We start from the raw sequence: 23064 nt of genomic DNA, 5'->3' as shown, positions 1-23064 counted from the left end.
GCCCAACATTTATGCCCAGATAGACAGGACCTTGATTTGGCATCTCAGCCAAAAGATGGCAGCTTTAATTATACAGCACTCTTCCATTACAATGTTGATACAGTCAAACACTGGAGAAAACTTTGAACCGATAACTTTCTAACTCAGGGCAAAGGATATTACCATTGAAACTAGCTGTTGCAATTCCTTTATGGACTATTTTTGCCAGGGTTAATTTATTCACCTTTAAGATACTGTCACCATCATCCCAGCAGACTGTAGGGCTGTTCTCTTAGAAGAGAGAGATGGCTCATGTGAGTCTAACTGAGGGTCACCATGCCTGAGGGAAGAGGCAAGATTGAATAAGTGAGGCCTCCATAGTAACCTCAACTCATACAGGAATTGAACCCATGCTTTTGATATCATATTGCATCACAAACCAGCTGTCCAGCCAACTGAGCTAACCGACCCTTTACTTTTCACATATAACCAAATCTAATTGATAACATAACTGGTTCTTTAGCCCACAGTGACTTGCATGAGCATATGGACTAAACATTTCCTCTGGGGACCTATTGATCAGCCGCTGTAAGTGCAGTGGAATCTCAGTATTGATTATTTGGTATTATCGGAGGCTGCACTTTATAATGTGAAAATTATGCATGACAGACACATTAAGACACAGGACTTTAAAATAATTGATTTATAATTTTTCATAAAAAAATAAAAATGCTGCAAATAGCCAACAGCATTGTGAGCATTTTCAGGGAGAAATTAGAGTTAACTTATCCTTTTTAAAAAAAATTCATACATTGAATGTGGGCATCGTTGGCTGAATCAGTATTTATTGGCCTTTTCCTGTTGCCCAGGCCAGACTGGGTTAGGACAACAGATTTCCTTCCATAAAGGAGTCCTGAATCAGATGAGTTTTACAATTTCAGCAAGCATGATGACCATTCGACGAGCTTTTCAGTCCAGATTTTGTTGAATTCAAATTTCACCCTCTGCCACTAGGAGATTCAAACACATTAGCTGATGTCCACAGAAGAATAGCCCGGAACTCTGGATTACTCACTCAGTAACATTACCACAACACTACTGTTTCCCCATAACTTACAGTTTTCTGATGTCGAAAACAATAGTGCTTAGAGATATAACAGTTTTTAACTAAGCAAAGTACTCTCATGCCATAAAGGAGTACAAATCGAAAGCATTAATTCACATTTTTCTCTCTCTCACCCCCAGGGGTGTTGGACACTGCTGAGTATTTCACTGAATTTCCTGCTTTTATTTCAAAGTTCATGGTACTTTTCTCTGGTATGTCATAAATTCAGAGGAAAATTTCAAAAACAATGAATGGCGCACACAATCTGCCAGTTTGTACACCAGTTTTAATGCTTGGTTGCTGTGTTCACACCAAGTACTGTATATGTTTACAGGCATATTATTTCATCTGCATATCTATATAAACTTTCCTCTAAACACAATTCTATTAAAACAGCACCAAATACATGTTTCTGATGGCAATGTTTATTGTAAGACAGAATTTTTCCATTGAATTTGTTGTATCACAAGAAAGTTTCCATTTCAATTTGAGAAACTGGTCACATTTCAACATACAAATATATAACACAGTTACTTAGGCATCATCTAAAAATCAGCCAAGTGCTACACAGACTATTCAAGAAAGAAATGTGTACAACAGACTGGAATGGAAAAAACGGCAAAGCCTCCAATAAAACAACATCATGAGGCTGATTTGGGCAGCAGGCTGCTCAAAACCAGACATGTTAAACTTTTAAACTGATTTTTGTATAATTAGTGATCCTCCCAGCCCCACAAAATTCCACCTGCCACAGAGCTTCCTTGAGAACGCCTGTCCTCATTGTCATTCACTATCTGCATTGGGTGAGGATCATGAAGAACCTACTAGTTTTGCAGCCTTTGCCAACAACAATGGAGTCAAGGCACAAGTGTGCCAACTGTCATGGCTTTGGACCAAATCCATCAAACAAGTGCTGGGCATGTTTCTTCTGGCTTGTGCTCCATAGAATCAGACACATGATGACAATCTTCCCCCTACAAATCTTAATCTCAACATCTGTGTAAATTTTTGTGAAAGACAACAGAAAAATGTCTTCAGTGGTTTTGTTTTTTTAAGACAACACTGAAAAATATCATTAATCAGAACAAAAGAAGATATAAAATTATATTAAATATCAAGATGAATTTAAGAAAAACAAAACACCAGGTCACAGTTTCAGTTCCAAGAAGTTGGTAAAATTTGTCTTTGTGCATTAGGACACAAAAATCTGCCTTCCTAATGCTGTTAAGAGCGAGAAGTAAATTCAAATGGAGGGAGGATTGGCTTATTGACACTATCCTGCCAATCACTACCAGTAAGAAATGTATTAAAGCTGAAATATCCATCAATCTTTAAATTGTTGAAACTATGTTCGTACACATATTAAAAAAAAGAAGCTAAACCACACTGGGACTGTCTTTGGCCTGATTGGAAGCTACTCCCAGTATTGTAATGTTAAATTAAATTAGCTGTGGTTCACATATCCTTCGATGTTGCCTGTGCTTTCTCACCCAACAAAAATCCAATGTGTAAGAAGTCAGTTGCTTATTAACAGATAAAATATAATCACAGCATAAAACTTTTAATCAAGTGTGAATATAGCTAAAGATTTCTCCAGGCTCTGGTGACAGTATTTATTTTAACAGAAGCAATCCCTCTTTCAGTGCCTTTGTCCAAATGTTGCTAATGCACCAATCTCTGTAAAATGTTAAAATTAGTTGATGTCAGGCATGTGTTAGTAACGAACCTAAAGCACTGTCATACATTGGATGCCACATTTCAACATCCACAGAATGCACAAAAATGGTTCAGAGAAGTTAGCTCATTTGCTGAGTTATTTTAAACCTGTTATGACAAACATATGCCACAGTTTATGGCCGCTAAGCATTTTGAAATTTCATCAGCAAATGTTGAGGCTTTTATTCTTCTGTTTCAATGTTTACATCCATTGCTTTTTACAAAAGGACTTGTAAGAGCAGAAAATAATAAATTGTAAGAAAGAAACATGATTTTATTAGCATAATAGCTAATATGTATTTTTGAGTGGCATTGACATTTCAAATGGTCAGAAGTTTTGAACTTCATAAAGAAATCTTCTTGCTGAGTTCAACTTATAACAAAACTCACTAAATTCTTTATAATCTTTATACATCTTTACTAAGATTTGGATTCATTATAATGATGTTTGGGAGCCTAAATGTAGATGGAAGGCACACCCTTCAGATCATTGGAACAAAATGATACTGGAATATATGAATAAGTTGAAGTAATTCAGTCCTTCAAAGTAGTTCCCCATTCAAATAGAGCATGACCAATATCTACATTACCTCCATTTACCTGTATTTGTTCCATACCCTTTAACACTATTGCCTAAAAAATCCATTGATCTCAGGTTGCTTGGTGGATCATCCTAAGAATATCTACAATTATCCGTTATGTTATCCTTCATATCTAGGGGATGTAAATGCCTTATTATATGCTGCTGAATTGCTGAATCTCTGTCAGTTAAGGATTCAGCTTAATGAATCTATCAAAATCACAAATGAATAGCAAGACATAATGAAAAGTAATCTGTGCCATTTATATACAACTCAGATTTTTTTGCTAATTAACAGCCATTCGAATCCTCTTAATTAACAAAACATTAATAACAAATAATTAATAACTTATGTAAAAAAATAAAACAATAATTTTAAATGAAACTAAAGGTATTAAATTATTAAATATGTGGTCATTACATTTAAAAAGTTGAATGGATATCCTATATAGACCTCCTCAAATTTTTGAGAAAACAGAAACACAGACAAATTCTAAGAACAATCCAAGGCTTGTTGCTGAATGCAGTTACAAGTTACAACTGTGCCCCCTCACAGAGGGAGTATGGTTTTAAAGGAGGAAACATTAGGTTTTGACAGATTGGGTGCTTATTTTAGTGTGAATTTGTCAACCTAGATAAGAAATCTAACCTAGGATTCCCCAGCATCACAAGATAACTGAGACTTATACGTCAACAAGCTAGACATGAGACATCAACCATCATTCCACACTGCAATGCATCCATCCTCTATCTGCCAGAATATTACTAGAGATAAAAAAAATTAAGCAAGCAAAGGACGCTGAGATTGGAGATACTATAGCACCCTAGCTAAGGTTAGGTTTTATGTGTTGGCTATCATGTGTTAATTATAGGATCACTTCTGTCTACCCTAGGGACTTGACTTCACTGTTTCTTTACAGATTATATGATCTTTACAATTTTTGTCCATATTCCTGTATTTCTATCATCCCATCATACTGTTAAAGCATAAGACCATTTCCTGGAAGTAATGGTCTCCAATTGGGGTTCTAATTAAATATATGTAACACCATTATGGATAACATTCTACATCTAAAAGGTGTACAAGAAATGAGCAATATTTGTACATACATTATGGTATTAGGATCATGCACAATTATATTTCACTCACATACCTAAGGGAAAGAATGCTTTAGGATAAGTACATTTTCAGATGATTTGCCTAGACAACTACAAGTGCTGTGTTATTAAAGTCAATCACCTTCAGTATTTGACCCTGAAATTAATATTGAACATTGCAACACACTCCAGCCTGAAGGTCAAAAAGCCTGTCTGGAGGCTGCATTCACATATTGGTTGTTGCACATTGTTAGAGATGCCCAGTTCACAGCAAATTGTTGCATTACACTTGGTTCTTTGTGAGACATGTTATCCAATGCAAAAAAAAACAGAGAAAGCAAGAAGCTGGGAAAAGTTTCTGTACCATGGGCTTGAATGAAGTAGCTAAATAACAGCATGTATTCAAGGTAAGTTTTCGAGACTCCAGTAGCAAAGTTGAAGCCTATTAAATTATCAGTATGCAGTAAATCATGACATAATGCCTTCCTTCACTGAATTAAAAATATTTTTCATATACATTGATATTTCCTTAGTTTCAGTTAAGATTTGTTCATGGCCTGTGGAATATATGCAGTTGTATCAATTGTTTTCCTTGCTATGTGTTGCAGCTGGGTATTTATGATTCACAGTCATCTGTTCTTCCCTTTTTTTCATCCAAATCAAAAGCAAGTCACTTTAAATATTTGTGAATTGCACTAAGAAATTTTGACTGTCTTCAGCAGAATTATCAGTTAGATTAAGGCCTGAGTTTAGGCAGAGTTGCAAATGAGCAAAAGCCAAATCAATTGGAGTGAGAATGATAAAACTCAAAGTCAATAATGCATCTACAGATGGAGAAGTTTGACCATGTTGCTCTTTAAAGCTTCTCCTCATTGCTATTAATACTGTCAGGAATCAGAGCACGTTTCTTCATAATGTAGCAACAATCTCGCACGCACACGCACGGCAACAATTGTGAAAGTGATGCTTAGCCAAGAATATCCAGATAGACTGGGGAGGCCTTTGCCAATGTTTGGAGGAGACTGTGAATTTCCTTGATGTTGAGCCTCATGTGTGGTTCACGCTGCCAGCAACCAAGCATCAGGTCATACACCTCTTTCGGGCAGGTTCGAGGGCGTTGAAGCACACGGCCTTGTGTGATGCATTCAATAACCTGGTGGAAATATCAGAGAATGTTTGCATTAATAATGATTTTATCTTCACAATTTGAGAAACGTTTTTGCAACTTTGATACATTTGATCCATTATTGTCCTTTTTACTTCAATGTCAGGCTAGATATCTGTAGCCTAGATACTAGACATAATCCTGGCTTGCCTACAATAACCACTTTAGCCAGTCCCAAGAAGTGACAGAAAGCATCAACCTCTCCAAATTCCTTTCCCCTAGTATTTGCTTACTATCTAGATAGAACACTGAGCAAACAGTAAACTTGCAATGATCACTACTGTTACAAAGTTGAAAGCATGTACTGTACTTTTAAGAGAGAGTGAAAGCTGGCAAGCACCTGCTGTTTTCACAGCAGATCAAATACAACCAGTTTAAATTATGCTCTAAGATACTATAACCCAATTGAATTTGAATTTTACTGTTTTGACAACATTGAACCTTATGAGACAATTCGATGTTTGGGGTGTAAAAAGCAGGCATTTTGGACAGTTAGCCAGAGAAACAGCACCATCTTCCATTTGAATGACTGCTATCCACCACACACTCTCTTTTTCGTATGAAACATCTTTGCAGCAGAAGACCAAAGACGACCCAGGGAGATCTACAAACAGAGGAAGAGCTGTACTGTCTGGTTTTGAAACTTGAGTTGCTGTAAATTTAATAGCGGCTTTATTGGATCAGTATATTGGATCAGTTATAGATTGGGAGGTGGTTTACAAACCTATAAGAGAAAGAAGGCTTAGAGTTCTAAATAGTTGTTGTTTAATGTTCATTTTAGAGTTAAAGAATAAAATTCTTATTTTTCCTTTAATAGTGGAGTTTAGGTAGTTCTCTGTCACTCATACTTCAACACATTACAAAGCAAGGTGAGTTTTTCTTTGTGTTTTTGGCATAATTAGCAGAAGGGTTTACTGCCATGTCATAACACTACTCTTTGGCACCATAACACTGAGTTTTCCTTATTTTGTTCACATATCATTCTGTCATCTAATTCGACCCACTATTAGGTTACACACTCAGATCATTATATGCACAACTGTTCATTGCAATTACATTCAAAAAGAAAATAAAGGAGATAGATTTAAAGTGAAGAAAAATTTTTGAAGATTGCCAACATCATTCTTAAAGGAATTGGCAGTCAGAATATTTTCAAAATTACTGTCTGTCTTTTCTCAAGTCCTCATTTCTGAGAGTTGGGCCATGGACTGCCATTGGATTGGTCCAAGGTTATGTGATGTAGCTGTTTGCCACTGCCTTCTGCAGGATGGCTGACCAGAAAATTCACCTGCCTCAGGCAAATTGGCAGCATTTACAGGCTTCTAATTCACTTGCCTGGACACGTTCTTTGGCCCACAAGCCCTGACTTGGAACTCAAACCTGAGCTTCTGGCCCAGAGGTAGAAAGCTACCACTACACTACAAGACCAGCAACCTTAAATTACTAACAATTACTAAATTCTGTATTTTCAGGTAACATATGAATTAAGAGAAACAACTGTACTACAAAGGGATGCTGTAACAAAGAATGGCTGTTACCTTTTGACTAAAGTTCATAAAACCTAACACAAACCTCATTGTTTGATAGCTGATACCAGGGTTGTTTTCCATAGGTAAATATTTCCCATAACACCACCCCCAAACTCCATACATCACTTTCAGTGGTGAATCTCCTGTACATAATGCTCTCAGGGGGCATCCAGCGAATTGGAAGCATGGTATGACCACCAACCTGAAAAGGAACAAAATTAAATGTCATTCAATCTGAATAAGAGTTATTAAAGAGAATTCATTGCATCAAAACTGAGCTTGGAAAAACAGTAGTGAGTTGGGCAAAAATACAATGTACAACCACACTTAAGACATACTATGAATCGGTATGGCACTGATCTGAGACTGAAAGTTATACAATATTTGTCTAGTTTTAGTCATTAGGACTATGAACTTGAACCTCTACCAAGGATGCCAAACTAGACCTCTACCAAGGAATATGATTCACACATTTTGGTTTAAAAACTGCTATTCACCACACACTCTCTTTTTTGTATGAAACATCTTTTCAGCAGAAGACCAAAGATGATCCAGGGAGATCTACAAACAGAGGAAGATCTATACTGTCTTGGTTTTGAAACTTGAGTTGCTGTAAATTTAATAGGGGCTTTACTGAATCAGTATATTGTTATAGAGTGGGAGGTAGATAACAAACCTTTAAGAGAAAGGAGGGTTAGAGTTGTCAATAGTTGTTGTTTAATGTTCATTTTAGAATTAAAGAATAAATTGTTAGTTTTCCTTTAAATAATGGAATTTAATAGTTCTCTATCACTCATACTTTAACAGATTACAAAGTGAGGTGGGCTTTTCTGTGTGTTTTTGGCAGAAGGGTTTAACCTGAACTTAAAAATAAACATGGTTCTTTATATTTAAATTGGTTTAGTGACCTGCCTGACCTTTTTTGACATTAATTTCACTTCTCATTTTCTTCCAATCTTAACAGCATATTGTTTTTATAAAGTGATTGACTTTGAAAAGGCATTTACTTTATCAGTATTTTTTGAATTTTGCTTAATTATGCAAGTTCTTCTGCATTTCTGGAAATATGAGCTTCTGTAGAATAAGATGGACCAGGATTTTTTTTAATACAGCCAGGATCAAAGGCCACCCAGCCAAACTACATTTATCGAAATTATCAGCTGTCATCTGTATCTTAGCAACACCAACAGTGAGCATGTATCTGGATTATTGAAATTGTTCAAAAATGGACATATTTTAGTCATGTTTTATTGCCAAAAATAGGAGTAGTTTCAATGCTATGAATGTGGAACAAGTGTGTGCTGCAATTATTTTCTTCCTTCTGACAACTTTGGATTAATATTTTGTGTACTGCCCCACACATAAATGAAAGGAGAATCTGCATACACTGAAGCAGTATCAAACATTCAGCCTAGCTATAAATGCTTAGAAATAAACACTCTACCATTTATATGCAGGAGCAACATTGAATAAGCAAAATACAAATATACATTTTTCATTTTTGTTCATGCTTTTTTAAAAAATTATTTTCCTCATGTTCCCGGTTCCTTCCAAAGCCGGAAGAGCACACCAGCCAGGAATCTTCTCAGAGTTGCTTCTTCTTTACTGCCATCATTTGACAGACGTGCAGCAGGGATCTTTCACACAGAATCTCTAAGGTGTGCAGAAAGAGACTATTTGACCCTCCAAAGAGCATTCCACTAAACCCCAGCCTCCTACCCTATTCCCATAACCACGCATTTACCAAGACTAATACACCCAGCCTGCACATCCATAGTCTCTACAAACAATTTAGCATGGCCAATCCACTTAACGTGCATATCTTTGAACTGTGGGAGGAAATCAATGGAAACCCATGCAGACATTGGAAGAATGTGCAAACTCCAAACAGACAGATGCTCAAAGCTGGAATCAAACCTGGGTCCCTGGCGCTGTGAGGCAGCAGTGCTAACCACTGTCACCGTGTCATCCATCCTGCCAAATAATCCCACTAACCACCCTGCTCTTACAGCTGAACATCATGGATAGGCTAACATCCTGCTCATTAAATATATTAGGGCCCCTTTTAATTCTGATCATGCTCCACAAGGGTGTGAAGTAAATCAATTCCAACATGGCAGTCTTGTCTGTAAACTTACACTGATGCCACAAAGCTTTTGCCTTTCCAAAAATATTATTATTAGTTGAAGACCCAAGACAATCTCAGCAGCAACAATGATGCTCAATTGATCCATAGAAATCTATTCCAAATGGTTTTAGTTATATCAACGAGATATACTTTTATTTATAATTACAACATATATCAGGTCAATTTTATGTATTTGCTGTACTTTGTCTACCATTTCCACAAAGTGGAAGTAACAGTGTACGATCCCAATCACTTCATTTTACTTCAGCTTAAATAGTTGGATAAAAATGGGCTGATGTTATTTGGCTCGAACACCAGCAAACACTCGGTTCCATTGCACAACTCAGAGGAGAAAGCAGCAGAGAACCATGTTGCTTAGATTATGCACAACTTTTGTTACACTAGAGCTTCTCCAGAAGTAAGATGGAATATTTGTGCTTGGAATAAGTGAGGTTCCCAATGTACATTCATGAATAAAGGTCCATTTCTGTACAGCAGCCTGAAGGACTCATGGTCAGCCAATGTTACTGTCCTGAGAGATTGAGTTTATGGCTATATTTCTAGGCACAAAGACTTATTAAAGGAACGGTTCAGAGAGGCCGCCTACTTGCGGAACGGTTCAGAGAACACCTCTAGGACACCCGGACCAACCAACCCAACCACCCCATGGCTCAACACTTCAACTCCTCCTCCCACTCCACCAAGGACATGCAGGTCCTTGGACTCCTCCATCGCCAGACCATAGCAACACGACGGTTGGAGGAAGAGCGCCTCATCTTCTGCCTAGGAACCCTCCAACCACAAGGGACGAACTCAGATTTCTCCAGTTTCCTTATTTCCCCTCACCCCACCTTGTCTCAGTCAAACCCCTCGAACTCAGCACCGCCTTCCTAACCTGCAATCTTCTTCCTGACCTCTCTGCCCCCACCCCACTCCGGCCTATCACCCTCACCTTGACCTCCTTCCACCCATCGCATTTCCAAAGCCCCTCCCCCAAGGGTTTCACAAATTAAATCAAAAATGCATTCACTGATTAAATAAAACAAATCAAAATCTTTTCTTTGTTTAAATCCCAAAACTGAGTTATCAGTTAATGAAGGGAAATCTGTGATCATCTATAAATTTGTTTCGTTATGATAGCCACAACACATTCATTTTCTACAATCATATCCTCAACTTAAAGGTAACTTTACTTTAGAATTTTCGGGATATTTCTTTAAATAAAGTAGCAGTGTTTCAATGTGCTTGTACTTGCTCCTTCTGGAGGACAATTACCAACATCCAGCCTTCAGGTGTTAGGTCAGAATGTTATGGATTGTCAGGATTCCCATGTTAACTAGAAACTGTTCCATCAATGGTGGGCAAGAGAGAATGATTATTGTTAGCTTGTCACATGACCCCATTTTTGATACACCAACAAAAGCCTTTTATCTAGGCCCTGGCTGGAACCGAAAAAAAATTCAACTGAGTAAGCAATCTTAAGATTTGAAACAGCCATCTTCATTTAATTGCCAAGATCCTAGTTACTTGATCTAAAGGCAGCTACACAGCCTTTTACACAGCTATAAAACAAGATGACTGCAGCACTGAGCAAGTGTGAGACTTGTATTTTAATTCAGATGAACAAACAACCGATTTAAATAGATACTGCGAAACAATCAAAATTGATTCTTCTTTATCATCACTGTAAAAAGATAAAATGCGATATCCCACAATCCTCCTTCATCCTATTGACTAACATTTATGTACATTCAGGAACTTAAATATAACAATAGCCTTGAGCCTTCAAAAAGTGATTAATTGTCAAATGGCTCAAGCCTCATTAAAAATTAAATTCGAGCTCTCTGCATGCTTTGTTATTTATATGTCAACCTAGTTTCAGCAGTTTTTGTCGCCTTAAATATTAATGACTGTCCTATAATCTCATGGAAGTTGCCCTTTTAGAATGAGCAGTATCAATAATCTTCATTTTATCACTTCTCTTGCAAAAACCACTGCAACCAATGTCACTCTCCCGTCCTGAAGAAGGGTTGCTGGACCCAAAACATTAATACCGCTTTGTCTCCTCAGATGTTGCCAGAGCTGCTGAGTTTTTGCAGAATTTTCTGTTTTTGTTTCACTCTAACCGTCTTTGCTGTAGTGATGAGAATAGTGCATTTTCTCTCAATTGGTCAAAACATGTCATTTTGATTCCATTATCCTAACTAACTTGGAGAGAAAGGGCAATGAGTTCAACAACATTGCTGAAGTTTGCAGAGAACAGCGTTTTATTGGATTTTGCTAACTTTAGCAGTATCTGCTCTTTGCTTTATTTTGCCTTTGTCTGTGATCCAATACTGAAAGTAGATAGGACTGATGATTGCTGGGTTGCAAATGGCTACAGATTCACTTTGAAGTGGTGCCAGGAAATGATTTGATTATATCAAGCATATCTAAGTTTGCCTGCTGGTGAATGACCGCAGCTTTGCTGGTAATATCAAATAAATCTACAGCTTTGTTGGGAATGGAACACACGATATGCACTAAGTGTCATCATAAATGATATCAGGTAATCGCTAAATTCCTTATTTGCAGTAGTTTAATGGAGTTGAGAAAATAAATTTATAGTTTAGGAAACACAGCATATCCAAACTAATTTATCCTTGTTATAAGTAACTGGCTCTGCTCGTAATGACTGCAAATGTTTGAGAATTACTCTGAGGTTATGCAGGAGTGTCAGATGGTGATGCTGTGGCTGTTTAAATTACCACACTGTTCAATGTCAGGTCACTAATGTGATGTCTTGGGAGCAAGTTACAGTATCAGTTCCAAGTTTCACATGGTCCATACACTGGCTTTTGCAGCTCAGCAAGTCACAGCAGACAGCAAAGCTGTTTTAAAGTCACGTTATCCAAAAGAGCACTTTGTAATTATCTAAACAATTTTTCAACAGTTACTCACAAAATGTGGCATGAGAAATTTGTCTTAAAGAGATGGGCCATAAATTTGGGTGAAGGTAAAGACAAAGGTAATAATTTTCTCAACAGGTAAGTCATCCTGGATGGCAAGGTGACTCAGTGGTTAGCACTGCTTCCTCTCAGCAACAGGGACCTGCGATTGATTCCAGCCTCTGTGTGAGACTGTCTACATGGAATTTGCACATTCTCCCAGTGTCTACGTGTTTTTTTTCTGGGTGCTCCGGTTTCCTCCGACAATCCAAAGATGTGTAGGGTAGGTGAATTGGCCATGCTAAATTGCCCATAGTGTAAGCTAGGTGCATTAGTCAGGGATAAATGTAGAATAATAGGGTAGAGGATTGGGACTATGTAGGTTACTCTTCAGAGGGTCGGTGTGGACTTGTCAGGTCAAATGGCCTTGTTCCACACTGTAGAGATTGTATGATACTAAAGGTTTAGTGACATTGTGGATAGTGTCATAGCATTTGTGTCAAAAGTTGCAGATTTGATTATTTTGGGACTTCAGGGTGATGCAAAATGTGCTCATAACACAAACAAACAGGTTGATTGTTAGCAGACAAATCCTTCCAACACATGCAACACTAAGGGAATAAGAACAAGGTAGACTCCTGGCCAGCCTTGCTCAATGCAGAATGGCACCCCACGAGCTATAGTGTCTTGCTTCAGGTTAGTGACCTGTTCCAGGAGGAATAAACTTCAGGTCACAGACATAAGCAAGTGCTTTGTTGCCCTCATGCATTTCTAGACATGAGCAGCCTCCAAACATCTGCCTCCAGAAATGAAACAATTTCTGCTGAGACTAGTAGTATTACGGTATACTACTGGAATACTGATAAGAGACCATATGAAAGCAGATTAAAACTAATTTATGCTGCTACAGGCCAGTTAATTTCTACCTGGTTTTGTATTTATCCATACTGGTTTTTCCCTCTGCTGCCAGGACTGAAAGCAATGGGACTCTGTGTAACATTTTCAGCAGCACCCAACTGGTCAGCAGCCGTAGGGACCTTCTCTCGTAGTTGCTGGTCCATTCAGAAGGCCAGCATCTTAACTGCCTTGGCAGCAACATCCATAGAATTCAGGAAACTGTCCTTAATTGGTCACCTAATTAACAGCCATTCCACCACCACTTTTGAGATCTTCAACTTCCACTTCCCAGTTCACCTTTAGAGGGCAGATAAAATATAGTCCAAGTTCCAGTTCAGCACAGGAGTTCCTTATGTTAGCAGAGAACACCTCTATCTCCACCACTATTAATGTATAACGGATCAGAGAGACGCACCTATTGTATTGCTTCTACTTCTCTAGACTATCAGAAGTGCCAGAAACTAAGAATCCATTGCTGTAAGACTCTTAAATGCACAGATCATATTTCTGAAATGAGTAAGGAACATGATAATATATTGTTTAAGACTGCCAACCAACACATATGCTCCAGCATTTGAATTCATATCTTGATAGTACTCCCCTGAACACATATATACAACTGCTGCTGGTATTGGAGGGAAAGGTCAAGTACGTAGAGTCTATAAAAAGATCACTATGAATCTGACAGCAGACCTAGAAAAAAAAAATATAATGGTTAATGGAAAGCATAGCTAATTTGGTTCTGATCAGAGACAGCAAATAATCGTAAAGTAGCAAGTGTTAGGGCTTACTATTTATAAGGGTTTTACAAAAGTACACTTTGCCTCTTGAATATATACTCTGATGTCGAGGCCAAGACAAACGTAGAGAAGAGACAGAGAACATTTTGCCTCTCTGTGAGTGAGCGCACTCCTTTAATTAAAAGAGAGAGATGTGTACCAATTTCATTGAGAAAAAGTAATCTATTATGAATTTTGATCACATTAGATTGATAATTTGGTTTGATCCTAGTCCCCTGACAAAATTGCAGATTTGTGGGGGTTAAACAGCATCAAATAAACACAACTCTCAGTGTTACTCTTAGGTGCTACAGGTTTGCTGTGGAAATTCACTTCTGAATATTTAGTGTGTTCAAAGTATCCTTCATTTCCAGAAGTACTGCAATATAAATAAGAGGAGGATAGACGAAGTGCTGAAAATCGTCTTCACCAGAAGTTATCACTGGGATCGTGTGAATGGACCACACAGCTGACTATCTTTACGCCAGTGAGGATAATAAACATTTCTACATGTCTAAGCACAAAAACAAATAAAATAGTGAACGTTTTTCAATGCTTTCAGCAATTTGGGAAAACTCAATTCATGAAATTACAACAACACATTGGTGATCATTTTCATTTTGTTATTGTTGCGTTTGTGCTTTAAAATGTGATAGTAACAGAATCAAATTAATTACCACAGATTCAAGAACAGCATCTTTCCTGCTATTATCAGACTGATGATCCAACCTTTCATATATTAAAGTTGGTCTTTCTCTGCAACTGTAACACTAATAGTAGTCCCCTATACCCACGGAGGATATATTCCAAGACCTACCACGGAAGCCCGAAACTGCGGATAGGTGCAAACCCATTCACTCAAACGGGAAACATATCTTCCCGGCAGCCTCCTGGTCCCTGGTTCTGGAACGTTTCCTTTTATATCTTTGTGCCACAGCAAACCACGGGTAACTGAAATCGTGGAAACCAGACCCGTGGATATGGGGGTGGCACTGTATTCTGCATTCGGTTTTATTACCCTGATGTACTTATGTAAGGTATGATTTGTCTGGATAGCACTCAAACAATGCTTTTCATTGTACCATGGTACATGTGACAATAATAAATCAAATCAAAATAAATTACTGTGTTGGCATTGTTTTGATTCACTGGACTTATGATTGGCAAGAAGAACTGCATTCTGATGCCCAAAATCCACGTCAGTGCATCTCAAAAATGCAGGCAAATCAGGGTGAATAGCAAAGATAAAATGAAGCCATTTTCAACTCTAACCACTGAGGCCAGTTGGTTTCTGCCAGTTCCCACATTTGCTCGCAAATCATGGGCAGCTAGTAAAAACCAATGGGCAGCTAACTCTATTAAGGAAGAAAATCCTCAGATTCTTTTCGGGAATGTTAAGTGGGAACTTTAGAGGTTTTTTTTGTAGCAGGAGCTTGTCAGTTCAGAACTTTTGGGAGAATTTGTGCATGATTCTGTAGTTATGGAGGCATGTTGACTGTTGTTCCAAAGTACTGTCTCTTTTGCGCTCCTGATGCAAGGTGCACTTTTCTTTAAAGATGCTACTACAAACCCATTACAGCCCCCATCATACCCAAGTAACTGCCTTTAGAATTGGTGAGCACCAACCGGAAGCACATTGCTTGCTGATTTTGCCAACCACATTTTAATAAATGCCCAGGAACAAGATCAATTGGATCTCATTGCAATTGCTTGGAACAGTCTTTCTATATCCAACTGATCAATATGGAACATTAAAATCTACTCCATCATCATCCAAATGTTTTTCTATCTTTGAGGGAAAGGAATCCACAAGACTACACATTTTGAAATAGTGTATTATTTTCCAAAAATACCTATTCAAAAAAAAGTCTTCAAAAATCTGAAAAGCATTACAAAAATACAAATAGGAATAGGTCACATGATCCAAGGGGATAAAGCTCATCCTCATGATTTATCATTCTCGCCATATGCCCAAATCTTTTCTCTCTTCACAAATACCACCCTTTCAACTCATATCATTTGAAGATTGATTCTACAAGTTCAGTATACGTTTTTGTAAAAATACTTCCATTTTGATATTCCTATCTTCACAATATTCATTTTGGATCACTTGGTATTCGATAATGAATATTTCACCTGGGGATTAGTTTTGCTAATCTGCTTTATAATTTTGAATATTTCAGTTAAGTCTCCTGTTTTCTAAAGAACTAAAGCTCTCCTTCAGAATTTACATCCCCCAAAAATCTAATAAAAAATTATACATTTTTTCTTACTGTAAATGTTCTTTTCCCTGTTTCCTTATTTTTAGTTAATCTGAGATTAGGGTGTATTTTACTATTCAATTACTAAACCAACATTGTCTTAATCAGAGAAAATTTGATGAGTCCCTATTCTCCAGACATCAATTCACCTTTTGCCCTTTATATCTAGCAACTGACATTTGTGTAAGAGCCATGGAAAATTATTCTCAATTCATCAATAATGCTCTTGACCTGTATTTAATAAACATTATGAATGTGGAAGATCTCACTAGCGGAAAAAAATTGCCTATTTACTGCAGATTCCAGTTAGTGATTCTGGGCTATAAGCCATTTTGTGCTAAAATCATTACTCAAATCTTCAGTTTTATGAAAACAATCTTTAACACACAATGAGTGTAAAACTGGCTTACATCATCCTACTTTGAGGCGAGGTGTCCACACCCTGCCAGTAAAAACAATTAGCATTCCAATCCAGTGTAGAATAAATTTACAGTGTCTTTGTTGGGTGCTTCCCTTCATCTCCGCCTCTGTATGTTTTTGTCTCAGAAAGATTTGTCTTAAAAGAGGTATTACGTTAAAAAAGAATAGCTTTGAGAATGCAAAATTTTTGAAGTGGCCTATGCGATTCTGCACCAAATGTTCATCTTAAAGTTTCACATTTTGATCATATTACTTTTGCATTGTAGTGTAAGCTTTTGCAATGCATTCAGGTAAATCTAAATAATCCAAAATCCAAATGAATCTGACAATTCAAAAATGCATTTTCATAGACTAAATTATTAGATACTCTTCTGTTAAAAATACCCACAATTTCTGTTTTTACTTTGTTGTACTTGAATACACCAGCTTATACAGCAATTCCTGATGCACCACTTTAAATACAAAGTATTAACCAATCATTTAATAGTATTACTGACCACATGGATAATAGGCTGACTGTAAATTAGTTACCAACATCAATGTGTTATTTTTTAAAATGGTCAGTGATGATACTGGAATTGCCTAAGAACATAGCATGAAAAGAAGTTGCTAATGGTTGCAGAATAGATTTAGAGTGGGCGAAGTTGTGAAAAATATGGGTCTGTATTTTCAACTGCCAACGAGGATGGGTATGAGGCTGAATTGGAATCTATGTTCCAAGAGAAGATGGAAATGGATCCTGCTGTCTTGGGGATAATTTGTAATATTTAAAGACCTTTTGGGTCGGTGCAGATATCAGACATCCCCTCACTACTACTTAAGGTCTGTAAGGAACTTGTTAAATGGCCTGTTGGGAACAGAATGGTATTTTAAATCCTTTTGCTGAGCAAAGCCAAATGGTCTGGTGCATGTTAGGGCAAGCTGTCAGGGTCCCCTCAGAGAAAAAGGAAGTTTGTTTCCATCTGTGACTTTTTTTGTGTGAAACTTGAGGAATCAACCAACACTGGAACAAATGTTGCACCTCAACTTAATGTCTGTGACCAATTTGTGATATTTTTAATTCCCCATCTTGTTCACAAGCTGCAGTTTCCAACAAAGCTGCTGTCTGCCTTGCGAGTTGGCACCAGTCATCGCCTGCCTACCAGAAGTGTGGCTCTAGCCACTTTGAAAATCCAGTTACAGCAAAGGGGGTCTAGGGTTATACCAATATACAAAAGATACAAAGTAGAAGAGCAATAACATTGTAGAAAAAGAAAAGGTGCTTGATTGATGAAAGGATAGGGGATGTGATAACAACAAGGGAACTGTGGCAGAGAGAGGTTGGCATTATACTGTTTAAATATGTAAGTCAGATGTCTAATGCCTGCTTCAGCATTGTTTCCAAGGCAGTCAATGTTGACTGTCTCAAGACAATGAAAACTAAACAATACACAAGTGAAAAAAAGACAGGTAATTATCATCAGCGTGCTAATGACTACCCATCCAAAATTTGAGGTCCCTGTCTTCTGTCCAAATATTTAACCCACGGTTAATTCCTGAAACTGTTGCATAGCAGTTAATTTCTATAGAATGCCATGTGACTTAGAGGGACCCTTGAAGATCAGATTACTGGCAAATCGTCTGCACACCAATGTTTCCACAGGTCATATAGTTCTGTCTCTGGACATGGCCTATTCTCTGGGGTCAAAGTCATTTGCTTTTTTAAGCTAGGCATTCTGACTATTTCCAAGCGATTTGACTGAAAGGGGCTGTAGCAGACTGCAGAGACTCACCAAGGAACAGTGTAGTTAGCTGCCTTAGTGTTGACTGCAAAAGGTTCAAAATATTAATAAAGGTATGAGATATGATCAAGAACTAAACTTTGTTGCCCACTGCATCACAGTCATAGTTTATGGTGACCTCAAAATTGATTCAAATAATTGCCCTTGTAGCTTACTGCCAATTAATAGAAATTTTGTATGCAAAAACCTTTGTATGTTTCAACCTTCCCATAAACGAACAAAAACAGGAGAAATTAAATAGTGAAGATAGCTTTCAGTGAATCAGATTTATGGCTTGTTTTTCGAAGGGAAAGAGTTGCTTTGACCCATGATGACCCTAGCTAATTAAGTGCAGCCCCAGTGCAAACAACTCAATTTATTGACTTAAGAGTCTCCCAATTAAAGTATGGCTTGGCCACAAACTATACTGCCTTGCGCAAAAGGGACTTACTGGATACAGAATTTCATTCAGTCTGTGGGGGGGGGGGGAGAGAAGGAGTGGGGGGATGAACTGAACTGAAGAATAAACGTTGACATTTATGTCTGTAATATGCGCCTGCTTGTTAATGAAGGAAACAAATTAGCATCAGCGCTCAAAAGTAGAATTTCATCATATTTTTTGAGCTTCATCACTACTTCAACAGTTGACAAAGTGAAATAAAAACGAATTCTGCAGAATCAGATCATAGATTTCTTTAAACCAATCTTAATGGGAGGGGTAAAACCTAATAATTAACTTTTGCAGGATGAGTGAAAGATCCTGGAGTACTCAGAGATTCCTGGGATGAGGGGACAAAAGAACACATCCCCTAACCTGCTGTTTGCTTGTCACTGTGCCTCAAGTCACTGAATTTTAAATACCTACTTTCTGCTAACTTGCTTTTTCATCCAAGGCCGAATGTTGAGTGTCAGACTTCTAGATCCAAACGTGAACATTTTTTAAAATAATTAAACAGACTGAACATGTCATATTGCTAATTATAGAATTATTTAACCAAAAAAATTTACAATGATTATTTCATTAATTACAAAAACTGATTTAAGGAATTAATTTGCATATTTTTCATTGATTTTTCACCTAAAGCTCCTATAAAAAGCAAACTCTGAGCCAACGCCATTTTCTCTCAATGTTATTTTCTTGTTTACACCATTTTTTTGTGCCAAATCAGAGATACTGTACTTGTGAAGGAGTTTGATCCTCAGTGGGGGGTTTCTTTTCATTTTGAGTTGCCTTTGTGCTTTATTTAAATTTGCAGAGGTCCCAACATAATTGTCCAATTCTGCATTCTTAAGAAACTAGTTGCAAGTTTCTCCTGAATTAGAAATAACTGGTGATGAATGATCATGATGGAGGACAGCAAATAAAATTGGACCTAGAAACTGATTAGATTTTGCAAGAATGATGCCACCTTGTTTTTTTATTCTTGTTAGCCTGGGAATTTACCCAACTTCTTTATTTCTTTGGTGAATGCTTTTTCAATTTTCCATTCACTCAAAGACTTCTGCGTAGTTCAATGCACCTCTTTGTCTTTTTATAAATTGCAGCATAGGTTCAAATTATTTGTTGTTTCATTTGTATTTTATTTGATTGCCTACCACCTTTCTTTAAGCATACTTATAGTCTACATTCACTTCTCTACTTATGTATCGGATTCATCTTGATTTAACTCTTTTACTCCACCAATCACTATTGCCTTTAAATATATGTACATAAAGAATTGCACATTGATGCAATTTATCTATTTGGACTATTAATGAGACAAACACTTTATTACACCTCATTTATATGATTATTTTAAGTTGATTGCATATTAATTCTATTACTGTCCCGGTTTGTACTCCGATTTTCATTTATCCTTATATGAACAGGGCAGCTAGCTCATCTGTTGCAAACTTTACCTAGCTTCCAAATCAGGTAAAAACAAGGACTGCAGATGCTGGAAACCAGATTCTAGATTAAAGTTGTGCTGGAAAAGCACAGTAGTTCAGGCAGCATCCGAAGAGCAGGAAAATTGACGATTCGGGCAAAAGCCCTTCATCAGGAATCTTGATGAAGAGCTTTTGCCTGAAACGTCGATTTTTCCTGCTCCTCGGATGCTGCCTGAACTGCTGTGCTTTTCCAGCACCACTCTAATCTAGCTTCCAAATTCATGGTGTTCAGAAGTGGATTAGATTAGATTAGATTAGATTAGATTAGATTAGATTAGATTACTTACAGTGTGGAAACAGGCCCTTCGGCCCAACAAGTCCACACCGACCCGCCGAAGCGCAACCCACCCATACCCCTACATTTACCCCTTTAACCTAACACTACGGGCAATTTAGCATTGCCAATTCACCTGACCCGCACATCTTTGGACTGTGGGAGGAAACCGGAGCACCCGGAGGAAACCCACGCAGACACGGGGAGAATGTGCAAACTCCACACAGTCAGTCGCCTGAGTCGGGAATTGAACCCGGGTCTACAGGCGCTGTGAGGCAGCAGTGCTAACCACTGGGCCACCGTGCCGCCCACCCCACCGTGCCAACATTAGAAAGATAATCTGTATAATGTGCAGATACAATCTGCATAACATGTAAGGTCAACATAGGGCATGCAAAGTCATCAAAATCTCAGAGGGCCATAGGCTCCTCTCGCATGATTGAGAGATGATTGGTGGTGAGTTTAAGCCGAGGATCACCATGTATCAGGTAAAGGGAGAGATTGAGATGGTGTGACCTTAGCTTGTGTGGCAAATTAATTACGCTGTTGGTGTCACTCTGCATCACAAACCAGCATCCAACCAATCTAACTGGCCCCCTAACATATGTAACTTTATTGTGACTAAATGTATTATGCAAATTACCAAAGCATGGCCTGGTCTATATGATGGTCTAGATTAAGATTGTGGGTTGGAACCCCAAATATAAAGATTGACAATTTCTTTAAACTATATGTTAATACAGTCAACTTCAATGCTACAATCAGGGTAATTGAAATATATTTTAAGGGGTAAATGGGAGCAGTCCCCATCCTGAAAAGAATGACTGCTATTCTGCATGCTCTAATTTTCTCCAATTGGGAATGCATGCCAATTTAGCTTCTAATAGCCTAATGAGCATCATTGTCATTCTAATATAGTGACTGGTGCAGAGGAGTACGTTAGACCAAGTCACATCGATGATTGATAGATAACAATCTGTGATATCATGAAAGAAAGTGACATATAATCATGTGATATTAGATTTTAGCAAAGTATGTTTGGACAGAAGTTAAAAATCACACAACACCAGGTTATAGCCACAGACTTATTTGAAAGTACAAGCTGTCAGAGCTTATCTGAAGAAGGAGCAGTACTCCGAAGGCTTATAACTTCAAATAAATCATTTGGACTATTAGCTGGGGTTGTGTGATTTTTTTACTTTGCCCATCCCCGTCCAACACCGGCACCTCTATGTCACGGACAGAAGCTAGCTAACTTACACAAGTGTAAGGAGAGTTCTCATTTCTGTAAGCTTGGGTGTTTAGCAACCAGTCTTTGAGAGTTATTGAGGTATTTCACAAGCACAATAATATGAAGGCAGTAGTTTAAAAGAAAGTGTGATTTAAAAATCTGTACTTTCACTGGAGTGTTGCGAAACATTCACAAGTTTCAAATCAGGCTGAATCATGGCCAAAGTGTTAGAGGAAATTTGCTCGATACCACCTTGCATTGAGTTTCACAGTGAAGGTAGACCGAGCAGGTCAGTACACTTTTGTAATTAGCCCCTACATGGATGACAGCTGAGTTACCCTGAGCTTTGGTGAAGATAAAGCCACAAATGCAGAACAATTTGGAGATGCTAGTGTTGGACTGGGATGTACAAAGTTAAAAATCACACAACACCAGGTTATAGTCCAACAGGGTTATTTGGAAGCACTAGCTTTTGGAGCACTGCTCACACAACCACCTGATGAAGAAGCAGTGCACCAAAAGCTAGTGCTTCCAAATAAACCTGTTGGACTATAACCTGGTGTTGTGTGATTTTTAACATCTGCAGAAGCCATTACTACATTGGAGACAAATTTCAAACTCCGCAAGAACAGTATCGTGGAACATGCAAAATTCAATAATTGCAACAAGAGGCATGGGGGAGACAATTCTAAATAATTTCTTCCAGTTTGTAGAAGAGTGTGAGCATGGTAATCTGAAAATGGAGCTAACTTGTGAACTAATAATTGTTGGAGTGATAGATGATTTGTTATCAAATAATTTGCATTCCTAAGGTGACTTAGTACTGGCCAGAGTGGTACAATTGAGTAGACAGGAGAAAGTGAGGACTGCAGATGCTGGAGATCAGAGCTAATAGTGAGGTTGGGGTTGGAACGGAGGGAGTGGAGGGCTGCACGTTCCGAGGGTGAGAGGTTGGAGTGGGTGAGAGGGGTGGAGTTGCTGGAAAAGCGCAGCAGGTCAGGCAGCATCCAAGGAGCAGGAGAATCGACGTTTCGGGCATAAGCCCTTCTTCAGGAATGAGGAAAGTGTGTCCAGCAGGCTAAGATAAAAGGTAGGGAGGAGGGACTTGGGGGAGGGGCGTTGGAAATGCGATAGGTGGAAGGAGGCCAAGGTGAGGGTGCGTGGAGAGGTCGGGAAGAAGATTGCAGGTCAAGAAGGTGGTTCTGAGTTTGAGGGTTGGGACTGAGAAAAGGTGGTGAGAGGGGAAATGAGGAAGCTGGAGAAATCTGCATTCATCCCTTGTGGTT

General features: G+C 38.1%; 1 protein-coding gene across 1 annotated transcript in view; it reads right to left on the bottom strand.

The window, feature by feature from the left end:
- Nucleotides 1-1353: 1353 nt before the first annotated feature.
- The window catches only part of ntrk2a (neurotrophic tyrosine kinase, receptor, type 2a), a 253300-nt gene continuing 231589 nt past the window's right edge, over nucleotides 1354-23064 (bottom strand). Inside the window, exons 16-17 of the mRNA XM_043713062.1 lie at nucleotides 7216-7374; nucleotides 1354-5631 (exon numbers count right to left, since the gene is read on the bottom strand). Coding sequence (XP_043568997.1) covers nucleotides 5446-5631; nucleotides 7216-7374 — 345 coding nt within the window. The 3' untranslated portion in view covers nucleotides 1354-5445. The remainder of the gene's footprint in view (nucleotides 5632-7215; nucleotides 7375-23064) is intronic.

Source organism: Chiloscyllium plagiosum, chromosome 2, assembly GCF_004010195.1.
Source record: "Chiloscyllium plagiosum isolate BGI_BamShark_2017 chromosome 2, ASM401019v2, whole genome shotgun sequence".
Lineage (NCBI taxonomy): Eukaryota > Metazoa > Chordata > Chondrichthyes > Orectolobiformes > Hemiscylliidae > Chiloscyllium > Chiloscyllium plagiosum.
Note: the sequence above shows the minus strand (reverse complement) of the source record. Positions and strands in the feature narration are given on the sequence as shown.